General features: G+C 36.9%; 1 protein-coding gene across 1 annotated transcript in view; it reads left to right on the top strand.

Annotated features, from left to right (window-relative positions):
• Positions 1–18792, top strand: part of tmem132e (transmembrane protein 132E) — a 476081-nt gene extending 457289 nt beyond the window's left edge. The window contains exons 7-9 of the mRNA XM_073839570.1: positions 2789–3065; positions 6040–6234; positions 15132–18792. Of these exons, the coding sequence (XP_073695671.1) occupies positions 2789–3065; positions 6040–6234; positions 15132–16202 (1543 nt within the window). The 3' untranslated portion in view covers positions 16203–18792. The remainder of the gene's footprint in view (positions 1–2788; positions 3066–6039; positions 6235–15131) is intronic.
• The last annotated feature ends 830 nt before the right edge of the window (positions 18793–19622 follow it).

Raw genomic sequence — 19622 nt, 5'->3', positions numbered from 1 at the left:
ATCTCCAGATAATGCACTTTTTGATGCTGGAAGTTCTAACAAACTTTGTGTAGAATTTTAACACTAAGTGCACTTATGAAATGCAAATTCATTAGGTAATGAGACAAATATGCCAAAAAATCTGTGCTTAACACATTTTCAATATTGGAATCTGATACAGAACTTTGCTTTTTGTTTTGTGCCTTGTTTTGCTTTGGTTTGTGCTTCACGCCTTGTTTTGGTTTGTGCTTTGCTTTGCTATATGTGTTGTGCTTAGTGTTTTGTTTAGTTTTGTTTTGTTTTGTGCTTTGCATTTTGTTTTGTGCGTTGTTCTTTGCTCAGCATTGTTTTGTTTTGTGCTTTTTGTTTTGGTTTAGTTTGTGCTTTGCTTTGTGCTTTGTGCTTTGCTTTGTTCTTTGCTTTGCATTTTGTTTTGTGCTTTGCGTTTTGTTTTGTTCTTTGCATTAGTTTTGTTTTGTGCTTTGCTTTATTCTCTTCTTTTTGTTTTGTATTGTGCTTTGCTTTGTTTTGGTTTGTGTTTTTCTTTATGTTTTGTGTATTGTGTTTTTTGTGCTTTGCGATTTGTTTTGTGCTTAGTGTTTTGTTTTTTGTTTTGTGCTTTGTGTTTTGTGTTTTGTTTTGTTTTGTTCTTTTGCTTTTGCTTTTGCTTTATGCTTTTGCTTTGTTCTTTGCGTTTTGTATAGTTTTATTTTGTTTTGTGCTTTGCTTTGTTCTTTGCTTTTTGTTTTGTTTTGTTTTGTTTTGTTTTGTTTTGTTTTGTTTTGTTTTGTTTTGTTTTGGTTTGGTTTGGTTTAGTTTGTGTTTTGCTTTGCTTTATGTTTTGTGCTTTGCTTTTTTATTTACTTTTGGTTTAGTTTGTGCTTTGCTTTGTTGTTTGCTTTGCATTTGGTTTTGTTTGTTTTTTGTTTTATTTTGTTTTGTGCTTTGCTTTATTCTTTGTTTTTAGTTTTGCGCTTTTTTGTGCTTTGCTTTGTTTTGTGCTTTTTGTTTTGGTTTAGTTTGTGCTTTGCTTTGTGATTTGTGTTTTGTTTTGTGCTTTGTGATTTGTGTTTGTTTTAGTTTGTGCTTTGCTTTGTTCTTTGATTTTTGTTTTGTTTTCCGCTTTTTGTGCTTTGCTTTGTTCTTTGCTTTGCTTTTTGTTTTGTAATTTTCTTTTGTTTTGTGCTTTGCTTTGTTCTTTGCTTTGTGTTTTGTTTTGTACTTTGCTTTTTGTTGTGTTTTGTGATTTGTGTTTTGGTTTAGTTTATGCTTTGTTTTGTTCTTTGTTTTTTGTTTTCTTTTGTTTTCCGCTTTTTGTGCTTTACTTTGTTCTTTGTTTTGCTTTTTGTTTTGTGCTTTTTTGTTTTGTGCTTTGCTTTGTTCTTTGATTTGCGTTTTGTTTTGTGCTTTGCTTTTGATTTTGTTTTGTACTTTGCTTTGCTTTGTAAAGTCAGAATTGTGAGATATAAACTCACAATTGCTAGAATAAAGTCAGAACTGCAAGATACAAACTCACAATTGCAAGGAATAAAGTCAGAATTGTGAGATAAAAACTTAAAAATGCAATTCTGACTATTTTCTAGCAAATGCAAGTTTGTATCTCGCAGTTCTGACTTTTTTCTCACAATTCTGAGTTTATATCTGAGTTTACGCAATTGACCCTGTAAGCATTAGTTACTATGTCTGACAAGCTGTGCCGCTCTCACATTACACTTCATGTTCTCATGCAGTAAAAAATACATTGCGGATCAAAGAGGAAACTGACAACACACCAACTGACAAAACAGACCAGGTTGCTTCTAATATGAGACAAGGTCTTTTTTTTTAAGAAATTCAAACAACAAATACTGTTTTGGGTCTCTTTAATGTGTTGTGACAGATCACTGTATTGCCTTGTTAGATCAATGGACATGTGAATCGATCATCTTTTCTTATTTACTTAAAGCATGAAATAAACATGAATGAACATCAGAACGTATTTTATTTCAACCAAGGAAAGATGTCAATACACACAATTCATCAAGTTTAAGTCCACCAAGGTTAATCTTCTTTCCTGTCTGGTTTATTTGTCAGACAAAATGGTGGATTCGGTCAATCAAGCTGTTTGTAAAGGGTCAACTGTGTGTTATAAAGACAGAATTGCTTGACTTTTTGTGTTTTGTTTTGTTTTGTTTTGGCTTTATTAATAAAAGGTGCTGTGATATTTTGGGATGCTGGATCAGCAAAATGGATTGAAGACTGATGATTTTTCATCATCTCATCCTTTATAGTTTGTTAACTCCACCTCAAACAATATTTGTCCTCATAACATTCATTTTTAATAACTTGCTCCACCGCTGAAACTATTTTTCTTCAGCTATCTAATCATTTACAAACTGATGTTAAAGCTTTACAGAACAATAAAAATATACGAAACGTAGATCTACTAAAATCTACCATACTTAAATCTACTCCAGTTTTTTTCTTTTTCAGGTTGCCTAAACTGAAATTTATATTCTCTACAATAACAACAACAATAATAATAAAATGGTGGTTTCACATAGGATTATTTGAAACCACTATAACAAGAGTTTTTCCCTAAAGGCAAATGTTAAGATCCTCTGTTAGACTCCATTTCACAAATTGCAGTTTGAAGTTCACCAAACTTAAATGCAAACTTGAACAATGTCTGAAAAAAAATCATATCACATGCTGGTGTACCTGTTCTTCCACATTATCATTCGTATGAATGCAAGTTAATTTAACATAAATTCTAGTCTGAATTTCTCATCTACAATAACTCATAACGTCCTCTCCCTCATCTCCTCAGAACGGCTAGAGACAGCGATGACGATGATGAAGATGACCGTAAAGTGAGCAGGGGATGTACGCTGCAGTACCAGAGGGCCCAAGTGAAGGTTCTGACCCAGTTCCACACAACCTCCTCTGAAGGCACAAACCAGATGATCACTATGCTGGGTCCTGACTGGCAAGTGGACGTGACAGAGCTGGTGCAGGACTCTCTGAAGGTGGTGGATGCCAGGGTAGCTGAGCTGGTGGACAGGACGGTACTCGTGGCCAACGAGCTTGGATCATCCACTCTGAAGGTAGAATACAAATCAGAACAGATCATATAAATACAAGATTGATGGATTAATGAGGAATAGGTATATGGATGAAAAATGTGTTTTGGTGAACTCTCAATGCCGTATAACAATCCAACTATAAACCCAACAATTTAATTGTGCTATATCATGTTCTCTTCATCCAGTATTATTGGACACTGGTCCTTACTCATGGTTTTATACCTGTCAAAACGTAACACAAAGTGTTTTAGGAATAATTATTCAATCCCTTTTTCTGGCTCATATATTCAAGTACAAACTTTACTTTCACTTACTTCTCTGGTGTTATGCTTTAGACACTGGCAGGGGAGACTTTTGTTTTTTGCTTTATTTTATTTTTGTGTTGTTACCGATAATTTTTTGTCTAATCCTTTCTTTTTCATTTCGTAACAACAATTGCTCCTAGTTCTGAGTCAACAGATTTAGCTAATTGTTTTTAAACAGACAGATTCCTAATAATATAAATTTAGTTTACACATAGAATCAGTAAGGGTGTCTATTTAAAGTTTTTGCATTGAATGTATCTAAGTTAGCCCAGCTGCCTGTCGTTATCTTTTAATGCCTCTTTAGAAAGCTATTCATATGCATATTTAGTCCCAGTAGGCTATTGAGAAACTGGGATGTTTTGAAAGAGAATTATCTGTGTGGTATAAAACTTCAATGGTGTTAATTTGGGGGAATCATTCTTGAAAGTGAAGTTTTCTCTCCATTGAGTCAGCACACAATCAGTTCATTGTGTCCAAACAGAGGGGGTTTTGATTGTTCGTGACAGCTTGATCACACCTCTCCAAAAGTGTCATCTGTTGTTTGGCTTCAGAAAGTGTCTGTTTTTCTCCATAGACAAATTTGAGCATCACAGAAAAAGTTTGCTAATTAAACTAGGGGAAACTGCAAAGGTCATTAATAATTAATGGCCAATGTAGAATTGGAATGTTTTCGCTGAATGTGAGCTGAAAATAAACGAAACTGAGCGCAGAGCAACATTTCACCCTTACAAAAAAGGGAAAGGTATGAATAATGTTGTTTATAACACACACCAAGGCTTTTTTAGCTTATTTGATGGGTCTTTGATCTTCATCTGCCACAGTGCTCATCCTCCACCCGTCACTTTGACCTGGCACACAACCTTTAAGCTTTGAACGTCTCTCATAACATTGTTTTGGGGATCTTATGAATAGCGGAAGCTATTGTTGTGCCGTTCTCAGCATCGACTGAGCTGTAATGGTCCTGTGAATCCATCTAGAAAAGCATTAAGTGTACAATCCTAAAACTCCAGGCCTGATTGTATGTATTTCATATGACTTAATTGGCTTTCCAGGTCTACCAAGTACAGTAATTAGGTTTTGGGGGAATAGGCAGACCCTTTTTAGCCTTTGAACACACTCTATTCAAGCATCCAAAGCTCTGGTTGTAATGAAAACATCAAAAGCTGGTGTATCAGCAAGTATAATAAAACTAATTGCAACCGCCTGGATACCAAACAAACGAGCCATTCTGGCGAGAATTTGTTTTTAGTTACGCTTTTTCTATCTGTCATTTCTTTTCTCTCCTTCAAATGCGCTGTATCTTTGAAGCTTGCCTTGAATGCAGGAAATAAAAAATGCAGGAACAAAACAGTTCAGTTCAATTATACATTCATCTGGATTTCCCCCTGGCTCACATCCCCTTTTCAGCCGGAGGAAAGGAGATGGGATTGTATAAGGACTGGATGGTCAATGAACTGTAACAGCCTGCTCCAAAACATTAGTGCATTGGGACACAAACAATGTGCATCTGGGACATATGGGTCGCAAGTCTAGGCTGGATCAGGAAAAGCCTGGGTTCAGCTCCCCGGCGCCCAATGCACGTCAAGAGAGCACTGTGTGCTTGAATGAGAGAAAACTAAAAAATGACTAGATGGGATTTTCATGCCAAAAGATGGCCACTTCACAGACGAAGTATAAACAACAGTATGGCTAGTTCATAAACCTACATCAGCGTCAAGGGCTTTTAGCTGGAGATGGGTAATTTTGAAGAGAGAAGTAATAGTAGGTTGGATGAAAATGTTTGCTGCAGAGCTCTGAGATTTTTGAACACCATTAAAAGTCATTATGGACTTTATTGGGATAAATTATCAAGAGAACAATTTGCTTTGCTCCCTCCTGTGTGGTTAAGCGTAACCAGCTCTGCTGTGATTAAGCCAATTATGTGAAGGTAATATTATTGTTCTTTGTGTGGAAAAGCCATAATTGAAAAGAAAGATAATGGAGTCAGTTCACAAATATCATTTTGTCAAGGCAAAAACAGATTCGGATTCTGTCAACATCTTTTAGTCTTCTTTACTAGTCATAATTTTTTAAACTTCTGTTTGCCATGGAGAGACCGAGGAGTCAGCTGCTGGCAATGGTTCAGTCTGTTTTAAAATTCATCCAAGCTCTATGTACTTCTCCCTCTGATTATGTCTTTCTTGAGGCAAAAAACACTCCACGTGGGCTGGCTTGTTCTTGTCTTGCAAAATGCGAGTTTGAGTTAATCTTCCTGAATTATGAAAAGTAAAAAAACAGGATTGTTTGGCGATTTTTGAGGCTCTTGGGATTGCCAGGGTCTCATGGTTCAACGAAGACACACAGGAAAAAAATTAGAATCTCTGACCCTCCTCGTCGTGCTGCCCCACTTGACTTTTCACTCGGTAAGTCCCTGGTGACCTTTAACGGTGGTGGGAGGTGAAGAAACTGTGACATAATGGGTTTGAAGTGTCAGATGGAGGATTTATGTGGAGGGCGAGTGCTGGTTCTCTGGAGGAAAGGTGTTTTTTTTCCCCATGCTTCCTTTACTCAGTGGGCCGTATCTTGAATATGTGGGATTATCCACTAAACGTTTCTGTTTGACAGACGTTGTATTTTCACTCCCCTGCCATGCTTTCTTCCATTTAAACTGTCTTTCGTACTGTAAACGCGTCATGTTTTATTGGTTTCAGGTTGAATCCCCACTGGCCGTGGAGGCAGTGCTGGGTGAAACTCCATTCTCTGTGGTTGACGAGAAAGTGTCCATAGTGGAGCTACGTGTTCATGCCATCTCGGGACTGGCACTTAATCTTCAACCGAGCCCTGGCAACAGCCATACCATGGTTGCCAAGGCAACTGGTCTACAGACTCTCTCCGCTCTTAAGCAGGTATAGTTGATTGCTTCATTGTTTTTCATATCTTCCACAATAAATGATCTTGCTTTCTTGATGGTATTTTATTAAATCCTCTATATTCTTAGATCAAAACTTTTTTATGACAGTCTTAGGTTACGAATGAGTGTTTAACCAGACTGAAGACTCCCATGTAGGGGTGGGTGTTCAAGACAATTTTTAAAATGTATTACAGTGCATTTGGTTTGTTTCTGGTCCAAGGCAGGTTTGTTATTGTTAACTAAAATGAAAACCAAAACTAAAACCATAAAAAAGTTACTTGAAATAAAATAAATATATACTGAAAATAAAATAAAATAATAAATAATCAACTTGTTTTAATTAAGATAGTTGCTAAAATCTCACTTTTTTGTTTTGTTTGGTTCAAGTATTCAAATTATTAAAACTAAAAAAACTAAAATGAATAAAATACTATATATAATACTATAAAATAAAATACAATACAATAAAATAAAAAACTTAAACTTAGATAGTTGCCGAGATATCACTTCTCTTTTTTATTTAGTTAAAATACTATAACTAAACTGAACTAAAAGGAATAAAATACTATATTGTAATAAATTAAATTAAACTTCTTTTAATTCAGGTAGTTGCCGAGATATCACTTCTCTTTTGTTTAGTTCAAGTATTAAAATAATTAAAACGAAATAAACTAAAATGAATAAAATTAAAATACTATATTAATAATATTAACTCAAAAAGTTGCCAAGGTATCACTTCACTATTTTTGTTTAGTTTGAGCATTAAAATAATTAAAATAAAATGAATAAAATACTATATATAATAAAATGCCAAATTAAATTAAATTAAACTTGTTTTAATTTAGATATTTTGTTTAGTTCAGTTATTAAAATAATTTAAACTAAAAAACTAAAATGATTAAAATACTATATATAATAAAATACTATATTAATAAAATAAACTTAAACTCAGATAGTTGCCAAGATATCACTTATCTTTTTTGTAGTGCTAGACAATTAATCGTGATTAATTGCATCCCAAATTTTTGTTTATATAATATATGTGTGTGTACTGTGTATATTTATTATGTATATATAAAGAGACACACATACAATATATATTTTGAAAATATTTACATGTATTTTCATGTATATATTTATTAATTTATGTTATATATATATAAATATATTTAATATATAAACATAACATATTTTTCTTAAATGTATACATGCATGTGTGTGTATTTATATATACATGATAAATATATTATCTACACAATAACTTTTATTTTGGATGCGATTAATCGCAATTAATCGCTACCCAAATCTACTTTTTTTTAGTTTAGTTCAAGTATTAACATAATTAAAATGAAATGAATAAAAAACTATTATTATAACTAAACTAAACGGAACTAAAATTAATAAAATACTATAGACGTTTTTCCTGAACACGGAAGTAAGTCCGACTCTTAACTGAAAGAATGCTTTGCATTTCAGGTCTGCATTGTTTCTAGTCAAATTAGGGTATATTCCGAGCTAATAAACTAATGTTAAACCTATTAAAATGTTTTTAAAAAGCACATGGCTCCATAGCGCCATCACTCGGCAATGTCGCAATGACCGTCATTTGTCAGTGCCTCACTTTAATGAGTGTGTAGATGACACGAAGCAGCGGACGTTAGCTACATTAAAAACAGATGGACATTTGAATGGGTTTCTATGGAAACCGGAACAGAAAAGCATTCAATCTGACGTTAGAATTCGTAATGGCGGCGCTCATCGTTTACTCAGGAAAAAGGTCTATATCTAATAAAATACTATATTAATTAAATTAAATTAAACTTGTTTTAACTTAGAGTCACCAAGATATCACTTCTCTTTTTTTAGTTTAAGTATTGAAATAATTTAAATGAAATAAATAAAATGCTATAATTAAACTAAACTGAACTAAAATGAATTAAACTATGACAAAATAATATATTTATAAATACTATATAGACATTAAAAAAGTACAAACAACACACAACAAAACAAAATTACTAAAATTAAACTGAAAACGAAAACTCTGAAAATCAATGTTTTTTTAAAATGGCCAAGTTATATAGTTATATAACTATAACAGTATATCAACGATAATAAAATAGCACTAGTCTAAAGACATCTACTGTGTAATAAACTTGACCAAGATGGTCTACCAGCTCACCCAGGCCCCCATTTGCTAGCAGACCAGCTACTCAACTCAAAAACCCACATGAACCATCTATAAACTGCCTATAAACCATGTAAAACCACAATTTTAGCTGAATTTTTGTAGAATCATTGTTATGAATAAAGACCCACTGAAGGTACAATGTCAAGTCATATATTCTAATTTGAAACCCTGGAAATGAACACACTCGTTTTAGGTCAAGAAACACATTGAAGAAGCTAATAAGTAGTTCAGACTACACAATTTTTTTGTCTGTTACGACAGTCACTGTGTCAGATAATGTGATTTTTGACTCCTAACATTGACTAAACGATGCTACCCGACTATTCATCACAGCCGTTTTTAACAGTGTGCATGCTGTCATTAATACAAAGTACTAGACAGAAGATGCCATGAGTGTAAACAAACATTGGCTAGCAAACAGCATGTTTTGGTTTGTCTTGTCTTCAGAGAAGCCCAAAAAAAGAAATAAATACTTACAGTGGACACAAATCTGAATTGCATGAAGAGGACAGTATGAACTGTCAAAGAGAAATGAGATAAAATAGTTTTTATTTTACCGTTTTTCACTCTGTCACGGTAGTCCCTCCTAAACAAGGAATATTGTTGCCATAGCTCCACAAACATTTCCTCAATTGTAAAAATTCCACCTAGCAGGGCCGATACCCTTGTCTGTCTTTCATTTTGTCATGTTTGAAAGCATGTACAAAGGCGCATCTGTGCTCCTATTGGCCAGTGTCACAGACGTGACAGAACTCGTCATGGACGACTGAAAACAAATTAAACATGCTAGCTGTGGTGACGTCGTGAAGCATCACAGACATAGCATTGGTTGTCATCCACTAAGACACACTACATGAGATTAAACAATGAAATATTGCGTCTCAATTCCCATTGTCATTTACAAATCACTCTACGTCAAGCAGATCATGCCAAAGTCATGTAGTCTAAACCAGGCTTAAGATTATTTATAGGCTTCACAACATACAAACTTGTATCTTCACATAATTGTCTAAATATGACAGTATCATTCGTCATCATATCCTCCTTAGCTGAGTCCAGAGAAAAGCTCTGACCTTTGGACCCTTCCACTAATTACGCAAGTGACATTTATGTGAAATTCCTCCTTGTTGCCCAGGATCATTCTGCTCGTGAAGAGTTAACTCTGGCTGAACTTAGCCTCATATTGATGATTCGAGTCTTCCATGAAGGTTACACACCATTGGCAAATTAGCCTCAGTTCAGTCTTTCAGCCGGCTCTTACTGCTTTAATAAAGGCTTGTTTGGCATTCAGACATATTCAAATCTCCTTTAATATCAGCACACCAAATGAGCAGGCATCTTGCTTAATAAGAAGCCACCGCCACTTCTGTTCTCTGCTGTTCTCGAGTGTCATCAGGGGAGCTTGGTGCGTTTGCTGTATAATCTTTTCAAAGCATTAATTGGAGCACATTCGCTCATATTTTCCAGCGAGGACCTCGTATGCTGCCATGCTAATTTATACAATGTCTTGGGCAGGTCACGGTGCCCTGCCGCGAGAGCTCGGGGCCTTTTTTTCTTGCTCTGTACTTAGCCTGTGACCAACATCCAACATCAGACGAGGGTGGCTGCTTTCAATTCACGCATTAAAATCCAGCAGTTCTCCCCCGCTCTCTGCTTCACCACCTTTGGTTTTAATTAGCGTAATGTATCAGCCTAAGTGCTTGTGGAGACTGTGCTATAAACATCACTGATGACCCTCCTCCTCCTCCGCTGCTGCCTCTCTGTCATTTCAATCCTTCAGTGCACTTACCTACTTCACCTCTGCTGGCACAAACTAACAGTAACTTTGTGACCATTTCTGCCTCCAGTTGCGTTAGATTCCTGGTGACACTTTGCAGTAATATTCAAATCACTGGTAGTAGTTAATGCATTAAGTATCATGAACACTGAAGAAACAACAACAGCATTTATTTATCTTTGTTTAAACATGACTTTCTTCTTTCAGATGCTCTTACAAGCTGTAATGGCAGTGAAAAGTGCATCCATCCATTATAAAAATACTCATAGCGTAAGCTCCAATGAGAATATGCTAGTCTTGTGAGATCCACATTTTGTTTACAGCAAAGAAAAACCACTCTCCTCTTGGCTTATATTGAAATCCTCCAATATTTTTCTTCACAAATCCTCGTTTTGTACTTCTAATTTGTGACCGCAGTTTTGTTTTGAACTCTCCTCTGCACTTCCGCATTGGTCACTTCTCACCAAAGCTTATGCCATGTCTACAACCTACATCACTCTCCTGTGAACGTGTGTACAACAGTTAGCGGAAGATAGAGATTATGGTTTATGAAGTTTTAAATATGGAAATTTTTCTTACACAAATGCATCGATTCACTTCAGAAGGCCTTTATTAACCACCCAAAGCCGTGTGGATTGATGCACTTTTTTGGGCTTCAAAATCTCAACACCAATTCACTGCCATTATATAAAGCTGGGAAGAGCCAGAACATCCCTTTAATTATCCCTATCTATCCATTTAATATCCACAAACTAATGCAATTTAATCAGAATGTGTAAAAATAAACTTTCACCTATATTTAAAGTTCCCTAAGCCAAATTCCGTGAGTTTCACTGACTAAAAAAGTTCAATTTCCATCACCTGCAATGAATGGATCCATCCATTTGCAAGCTTTATTTACGTGTTCACAGATATTTTTAGTACAACACACACATACACACTATTTTTTTTTTTTTTTTTTTGCTTTTACAATGCACTTTTATATTATATTTACAATGCACTTTTATATTTTTGTTAAATGCTCTGAAGGATTTTCTGTTTGTCATCAAGTTCATCATTCAGTCTTTCTATTTCTTCATGTTTAGTTTTTCCTTTGACACAAATTGACATTTTCCTGGCATGTTTGCAGGTACAGCCTGGTATCTGGATTTGACTTAAAGTCCCCCTGAAATCAAAATCAAAGTTTTTTGGCTTTTAATATGAATTAATTAGCCTTAAGATTATTAATAAGCTAGTGTGCTTCAAAACAACGACAAAATTCGCGTTTACAAGATATGAGCATTCAAAACTTACAGTCTCGTCACTTCCGCCAATATAAATCAACGATTTTGATGATATCACCGTGCACTTCAGTTTCTCATCAAACGTTCTGTCCAATCAAATGCTCTCTAGAGTCCGTAAGGTCCCGCCCCCTACACAGAGACGCAATACACGGAGCGGATCATATGTGCGATCGGCATGTATTAAACTACACAGCCTCAGCATGATTATGATCACTATTTTGTTTTAGCAAGAGTTTCATATTGAATCTGTGGGGTAATTTATTAGTCTGTGGCTGTCATAAGCTTACAAATGCAGCTTTACCGAGCTTAACGGCTCTGGCCCGAGCAGATATAAATGGAATGCTATTGGCTATTCAAAATAAGTGGGCGGGGCTGGGCGATATGTTTTTGTTTCAGTTAAAAGTATGTCACCACATAGAATAACGCTGCATGTTTCAAGGCACTTCAGTGGACCTTTAAGTGATTGCCAGTTGACGAGTAGGGGGAGTAAGGGAAGAGTAAGGGAATAAAATGGCGCTGACAACCATAACTATAGGCAAAACACATGAAAAAAAATGGTATAGAAAAATTACATTTTGATAAATTGAAACTAAAATGTATAGCAACAAACAAAAAAATCCCTGACTTTTAATGTCTGGAATAGACCTTTTAAAAATCCATGATATTCCAGAAATTCCATGACCAAATTCCAATAAATGCTGTCAAAGTATTGTTAGTTAATGATTACATTAACTAAGGTTAACAAATTGAACCACCTTACATAAAGTGTTTCTAGTTTCTTGCTGTTTTACATTTTAGATTCCCCTTTCCTCTGTCTCACCGGCAGCCTAAATAATTGATTATGCTGTATGCTAGTGTAAGCGATTATTCTGTTTCAAAGTTCCAAGTGTCTTGGATGCTTGAACATTTCACTTCTGTAGTTTGTTACATACAGTGAATCCAAAATTACCTTCAAGATAGATCTCAAATGCTTTTAACTGTTAGAAATGTAATGACACATCCATGTAAAAGTGCCAGTGTCATCTGCCAAAGACTCAAGCTTCAAGAATCAAGGGCCATTCGTGATTGATGCCATTTTATTTAGTGGTTAGAGTGATCTCGAAAGGTCCATGAGGACAACATGTCGTCTTCAATGTATTATTCAGATCATGCATATCAAAGAGTCTCTTCATCTTGACAAGCAGCATTGACAGAGCCTGAGCTCGAATGTCAGAACAACCTTGAAGTTAGTGACGCGGGGAGTTTTTTTTACAGCCTCACAAACAGGCCATTGCAGATAAATACTTGAATATAAAAGCAAAGCAACACTTCATTTCTGACTAAAAGCACTCTGGCAGAGTGGTTTCATTTTGTCTGCCTGCCAACAGGTGTAAGGTGTTGTGCTGTTCCTTTAGCAGAGAGCAAAGCAGGAAGGCAATTGTCAAGCTTAGGCTTGCTATGAGGTGACAAGAACACAAGCGTCGTCCCACTTCCACTTCCCCTCAGCCTGTGTTCCTAACGGTCAAAGCATGCAAGCCCTTCTGTTGTTAGCTGCATGTTGCTTACTCAAGACAGTTGTCATGTATAAACCAGTAAACACAGGATAGTGAATATTTAAAAGTTTTGAAAGTCAGTAAATGAAAATAGCAACACTTACAGTATTGATCATCTCTTTGTAGAGAGAAAGTTGTACAAAATTTTAGCATTTTAAAAACTGAGCTATGCTAATGCTAGTTCTGATTTTGCATTAAGGATTCCCTAATGCAACATTAAAGCTAGCATTAGCATAGCACACCTGGCGCAGCAGGTGGACAACGTCATAAAAATCAAAAAATTATTGTTTTGTTTGAATGTACTGTATACACTAGGGGTGGAGCAATAAATCGGTTCATGGATCGATTCTTCAATTTTCCAAATGCATTGCGATTCTCTCTCGAATCGATTCTGAGGTTAGTCTTTAACAGCAGATGGCACTGCAAGCTTTTGAAACAGTTTGCTTCCAGTTCCTTACACACCACATGAACTTAAAATAATCATGCATAATATTCAAAAAGGTTAAAGCAAATTACAACAGTGTTCACAGTGGGCTCATCATAAAAGCATAAAAGCTGAGTTGCAAGCACATTTAACTACTTACATTACTCAGCCGAATGCAAAAGCACTTTTCTTCGTAAGCATTTGAGTGGTTAAAACTACCCTAGAGCGCCACCTGCTGTTAAAAACTAAGCTCAGAATCAATTCCAGAGAGAATCGTGATGCATTCGGAAAATCACAGAAACGATCCACGAATCGATTTATCGTCCCACCCCTAGTATAGACTACTGCAGCCATATGACATCAACGGCACCCAGCTATGACTTTAGAGACTACACAATATTCTTTTGCACCAGTGAGTGTTACTCATGTAGTTTTTTTAGTAAAAAGAGTAGTAATGTAGAAAATGTTGCTGTCTTTTTTTTTTTCCTTTAATAGAACAGTAAAGAAGATTTTTAGCTGAAACCGGTCCTTGGTGATTCATAAAATGCAAGTTGGCTACTTGAGAATAAAAAAAAAGCATATACAAAATTATTACTTGTGGTTCCTGTTGAGAAATTGAGGCCTTATAAAGCAAAACGATCAGTGTGTGCAAGAAACTGAATGTTATTTCCAATACTATATACCATTTACTGGATGCCATATCATTTTTGGAGGTGCCTGACAGTCACTCAGACTCAAAATGAGCCAATAAACCAATATCTATGATGCCAGTTTTTGCCAACTCACTCAGCACTCCAGTTATTTTAACTGTACACAGAACTGAGGACACAGACTCGAAGAGCATTCAAGCATTTGAATGAAGGGGTGAAGTTAAAGTTTTTATGGTTTCTCGTGGTTTATGTAAAAAGGTGAGTTAATAAAGACCAGTTTATTTACTTTTTATGATTTAGACACATAAAACATCCACAGTTTACATAATCATCCTTGCATAATTTAAGACCCGTCCCCCTTCATTACTGTTGCTATGTCCGACAAACCATGCCATTTTCACGCAGTAAAAATACATTGCAGAGGAAAGAGGAAACAGAAAACTGAGCAAGACAGAGCAGGTAACTTTTGGGAAATTTTTTCTTTTGTAAGAAATTCAAACAGTCAATACAGTTTTGTTGCTCTTTCATGTGTCATAACAGATCACTGTAGCACCTTCAATTTCAAGCAGCACACAAATCATCTTTTCCTCTTTACTAGTTATAGCATGAAATAAACATTAATGAACATCTGAAGGTATCTTATTTCAACCGCGGAATGACGTCAGTACACTTGAATTTTCAAATTCAAGTCCACCAACGTTAATCTAATCTCCTGTCTGTTTTGTTTGTCAGACAAAATGGCAGACTCTGCATTATTATTGGTTAGATCACCTGTCAATCAAACTCCCTGCAAAGGGTCAATTGTGTAAACAAACTGGTGAATTGGTTATTTTAGCCACTTCACTGAAACTGTCTGAAAGAACCAGTTTGCAGAAAAGATTTTGACTTTCCCAAATGCACAGACTGATAATTTTGCTTCATAAGACCTCAATATGCATTACAGTCACCAAAAAATTTGAAGACAGATTAAAAAATAAACTGTTATATGGCAAATGGTCACAATTGCTCACAATTTCTTTCTTTTTGTGTTTGTAGGAGGCCAGTCTATCCATCTGGGTTTACTACAGTGACAATAGCGCTGCCCCCCTCAGTATGTACGACCCTAAAGACTACAACCTCAATGCCACCACAGCAGACGACAAGGTGGTTACGGTGGCTCAACAACCCCAACAGCGGTGGCCCATCATCGTGGCCGAAGGTGAGGGCACAGGAGAGATAGTGCACGTGGAGATGACCATCTGCGAAACCTGCCAGAAAACAAAACGCAAGAGCGTCATTGCTTCATCTCCTGTGGTTGTCAAAGTCCGCTTTGGCCCTGATGAAGACTCTGAAGAGGAAGTGGATACAGAGACTGAAATAGACACTAGAATGCCTGCCAATACGAGAAGGCCCGCTATTGATTCCAACGTAGGTGGTGGAGGGTATGAGCCATCTAATGAGCAGCCTGCAAGTGTGCCCATTGATTACACTAATTTTCCTACAATAAGCAATCCTGAGGAACCAACCGAAGAAGATGAAGAGGACGACGAGTTCGTGCACAATCCCCGTACCTTGACTGACCTGGAGATTGGCATGTATGCTCTTCTTGGGGTGTTTTGTCTTGCCATACTGGTCTTTCTCATAAACTGCATTGTATTTGTGTTGAAGTATCGGCATAAGCGTATCCCTCCTGAAGGCCAAGCCAACATGGACCATTCCCACCACTGGGTGTTCTTGGGAAACGGGGAGCCCCTGCGCACCCAGAGCGATCTCTCGCCTCAGACGGTGGAGAGCCCCAGCAACACCTTGGAAGGGGTGCAGACTTGCTGTCATGGGGACCACCACAGCAGCGGCAGCTCCCAGACTAGCGTACAAAGCCAAGTCCACGGGCGAGGAGATGGCAGCTCTGGCGGTTCCACCAAAGACCACGGAGAAGAGGCCAGCTCACCGACCTCCAAACGCAAGCGTGTCAAGTTTACCACCTTCACCCTTCCCACGGAGGACTTACCCTACAACTCCATCCCCATTGCCAACGAAGAGGACATTCAGTGGGTATGCCAAGACATGGGCTTTCAGGACCCAGAGGAACTGCACGACTACATGCGCAGGATAAAGGAAATAGCCTGATCGGGTTGTGTGCTTTCTAAAGACGTTCCTTTCTATTTTTCTCTCTTAATTTTCACTCTAGAGGAGGTACCTTTCACGAGAAAAACAACCAAGGCCTAGTGTCCAGTTTTGTTGGGGTTTTCTGCACAGTGCTGTTTCCCTTACACATTGACACTTGTACAAACTTAAAAAAATATTCATGACGCTGCCAGGAAGCCAAATACGAGTCTAAGGGATTCTAGCAAAAATGGCTTTAGCGGTGTGTATGATTGCTGCTCAGTAGAAGGGTGAGTGTACAATCTTTAAGGGAAACATATTGTTTCAGTTGTGAACACTGATATCAAAATGGATTCCTGAAGTACTCAATCATGTGTGGGTCACCCTACTGTGGATAGGAGCTTTCTCAGAGGAATGCCTGGAGTCTTGGCACTGTGTCCATTCTTCTTCTTCTCTTTTTTTTAACTCAACAGATTCTTCTCCAACAAAGAGGCCTTTGAAGTGCAGATTCTACTTTTGTCCCAGATTTGTGTTTGAGATGGATCATTTTCATGCCATTGTTGATAAACCTGACACTTAGCCACAGAAACTGTCAGGGACGTTCGGGAGAACGTGCCATGGATTCTTTCTGTCAGTGTTGGAAATGTTGAACGGTTTTATCCCCCGCCCCTCTTTTCGGCATTATCTTGGTTCAACACATGCCTTGGTTGCTGAATTAGTTTTTCGTCTGTCTTTGGTATTTCATACTCATTCTCATCTGGATGCCACCTCTGCTTCTCTTACTGTCTCGGTTGAGTCTAATGCCTTAAACGGATCTCAATAGTCACAACCTCACTCTGTGCTGACACCACATTTGTTCACATTGGTAAGGGCCAAAGCAGGGGCAACTCTACAGATGTCTGTATCTCAATTAAATGCGTGTCGGTACAGAAAAGGCAGGAGCTTGTACATTGTGGAGTTAGATATCTTCTCCAGCATTCCTCTGCATGAATGGAGACTTGGAGGCACAATTAGCGCAATTTTGTTTCTTTTTTACTTTGTATATGTTTGTATTGTGAGAATTATCTAATCATACATAAATGATAATAGAGGACATATCATGTTACCATGCATTACATGCATGTGCCAGACCCTCCCTCCTGTGTACATACCATGTTCAGTACATAACGACCGCTGAAGCTTAATTCTTGATTATTCAGTTGGCCTGAGGAATAGGGAAGGCAGATGCCATATAGGGACTCGGCAGCCAGATACTTGAATTTCAGTGAGGCTCTCTTTTCTCTTTCTCTTTTTCTGTCTCTTTACTGATCTCACCGTGAATTCCCATCCAGGCGGTAATAGAGTTAAGATCTCTGGTAAGGATAAAATGCTATGCAAACACACTGGAGGGGTTGGTTATTGTGTTTAAGTAGATGCGCCCCAGATATCGCTATAGCACCATGGTTACTTTCGTTAATATACAAAGAAATATCTCAAAACTAGGTGTAACATCTGCCACACACAAGTGTAAATTGCGGTTTTGAGATTTGTTCGAAGCTTGTGGTAGCACAGTAGGTCAAGCCCAAAACTGTAAACATTTACTAGTTTAGAAAGGGTTCAGCTGGTAACGGGTCTGGAGGCTTTTTTGTGGTGGGGATATCTGTATTGCTGCTGACCTTTCACAGGTTAGTTTCAGGGTTATAGTCCCGCCAGTTGCTTCAGGACGTCTAAATTCACACACTGTATTAAATGTTTATTTTTCCCACTGTGCTGTATTTGTAACTTGCAGGTTTTACCCATGACTTTGTTTTAATAGTCTTAATAGACAGTTTCCTGTAACCAGGAAGGAACACTATATTTTGTTTCTTTGTTTTATAGATTTTATTATAACATTATTTTTGTTTTTATTTTTAAAAACTCACCCCTAATTTAATCAGGGGTCCTTTGCACTCCAGATAAAAGCCACAGAGAACTTATTACTGACACCACTTTTCTCCTATGATTAGTAGGCCCCTTCACCTTTTTCCTCAAAGAAATCTGATGAGTAAACCCTCAGTCATGGCGTGTGATGAAATGTTAATTGATGATGTATCATGTCAAGGTTTTGATAGACAATTGGAGTGTTGGTCAACAGTTTAGTTTGACCCACATTTTCACAGGCTCAGAACTGAATGTAAACTTTTCAACTGTACCTTGACAAACAAAATGAACAATTTCCAATGTATAACAAAGGTCTTCTGTTGGGGTACGTAAGTCTCAATATGACTACTAGCAAGTCTCTGGTAGCAGCTCATACACGTTTCCATTTGTGTACCATCACTATCAGGACGTTATTGGTTCGTAATGTTTTCTACTTTCAACTGATGTATGTATGTACCGGTATGTATATGAAACAGCAGTTGCAATATCTGCGCTTTCATTTTTTCTTTTTCAAGAGGAGCTGCTACTAGGCCTTTGCCTTGACCACATGCTGTGTTGTGGTGTAAATTTGAGCTGTACTCTCTGACCTGCTGAAGCACGGTACTGTCAGCCACGTGCTGCCACACCCTTAATGTACAGAGCACTGTTACAACATCCTGTATCCTCCCTAAAAAACAACTGTTGTATTTCCCTCCTTATATGTAAGTACTAAAGAAAATACAATGCATAAACTTGGTCTTGTGTTTTTTTTTTTTTTTTGTTTGTTTTTTGACAGTGTGCTTTGTATTATAATTATGTGTCCAAACAATAGTTGTCTAATGAGCCTGCTGAGCTGTCTAGACAGCTGCTAATTTATTTATAAAGACTATTGCTGTTTGCTAACAATAATCAACAGACAAAAGGAATGGAAATGGGGGTAACTCTAAAAAATTTTCCTTTCTAAAAATGCTATTGTATTTTATAATCATTATCATCAGTGCACAAGGCACTACGTACTCTGTTGTTACACTTTTTCATTGACAAAATTGTAAAGACAAACATTTTATTTATTTATTTATTTGAAGGAGACCTATTATGTCCTTTCTTACAAGATGTAATACAAGTCGCAGGCACTGTTACAACATCCTGTATCCTGTATTACACTGTTATAACATCCTGTATTTGATTATCATGTCTATCGCACTGAATTCATGTGTTTTAAACCACATTATTGTAAACTTCTGATATATGGATTTAGTTAGCATGCTTTGCTTGAACCTTTGCCATGGTGTTAGAACTGGTAGACCGTTGTCGCTTGCAAAAACAAAATGATGGCGCCGTGGGTGGAAACATGCAGATTGAGAGGCGGTGATATTATAATAAAATCCCCTTTTTGTGTCACGGGGGGAGCCAAAATTTGAGCGGCTTGATTTTCCACAAGCTCGCAGGGAAAGGCTTTTGAAAAAAAAAAAGAAAAAAAAAAAACAGTATTTTTTTCATGTTTTCTGGGTTGGTAGATGCAATGGGGACACGATTATAGCTCTACAACTTAAAAAATTGTTTTTT

The sequence above is a fragment of the Garra rufa genome, chromosome 5 (genome assembly GCF_049309525.1).
Source record: "Garra rufa chromosome 5, GarRuf1.0, whole genome shotgun sequence".
NCBI classification, from domain to species: Eukaryota; Metazoa; Chordata; class Actinopteri; order Cypriniformes; family Cyprinidae; genus Garra; species Garra rufa.
Note: the sequence above shows the minus strand (reverse complement) of the source record. Positions and strands in the feature narration are given on the sequence as shown.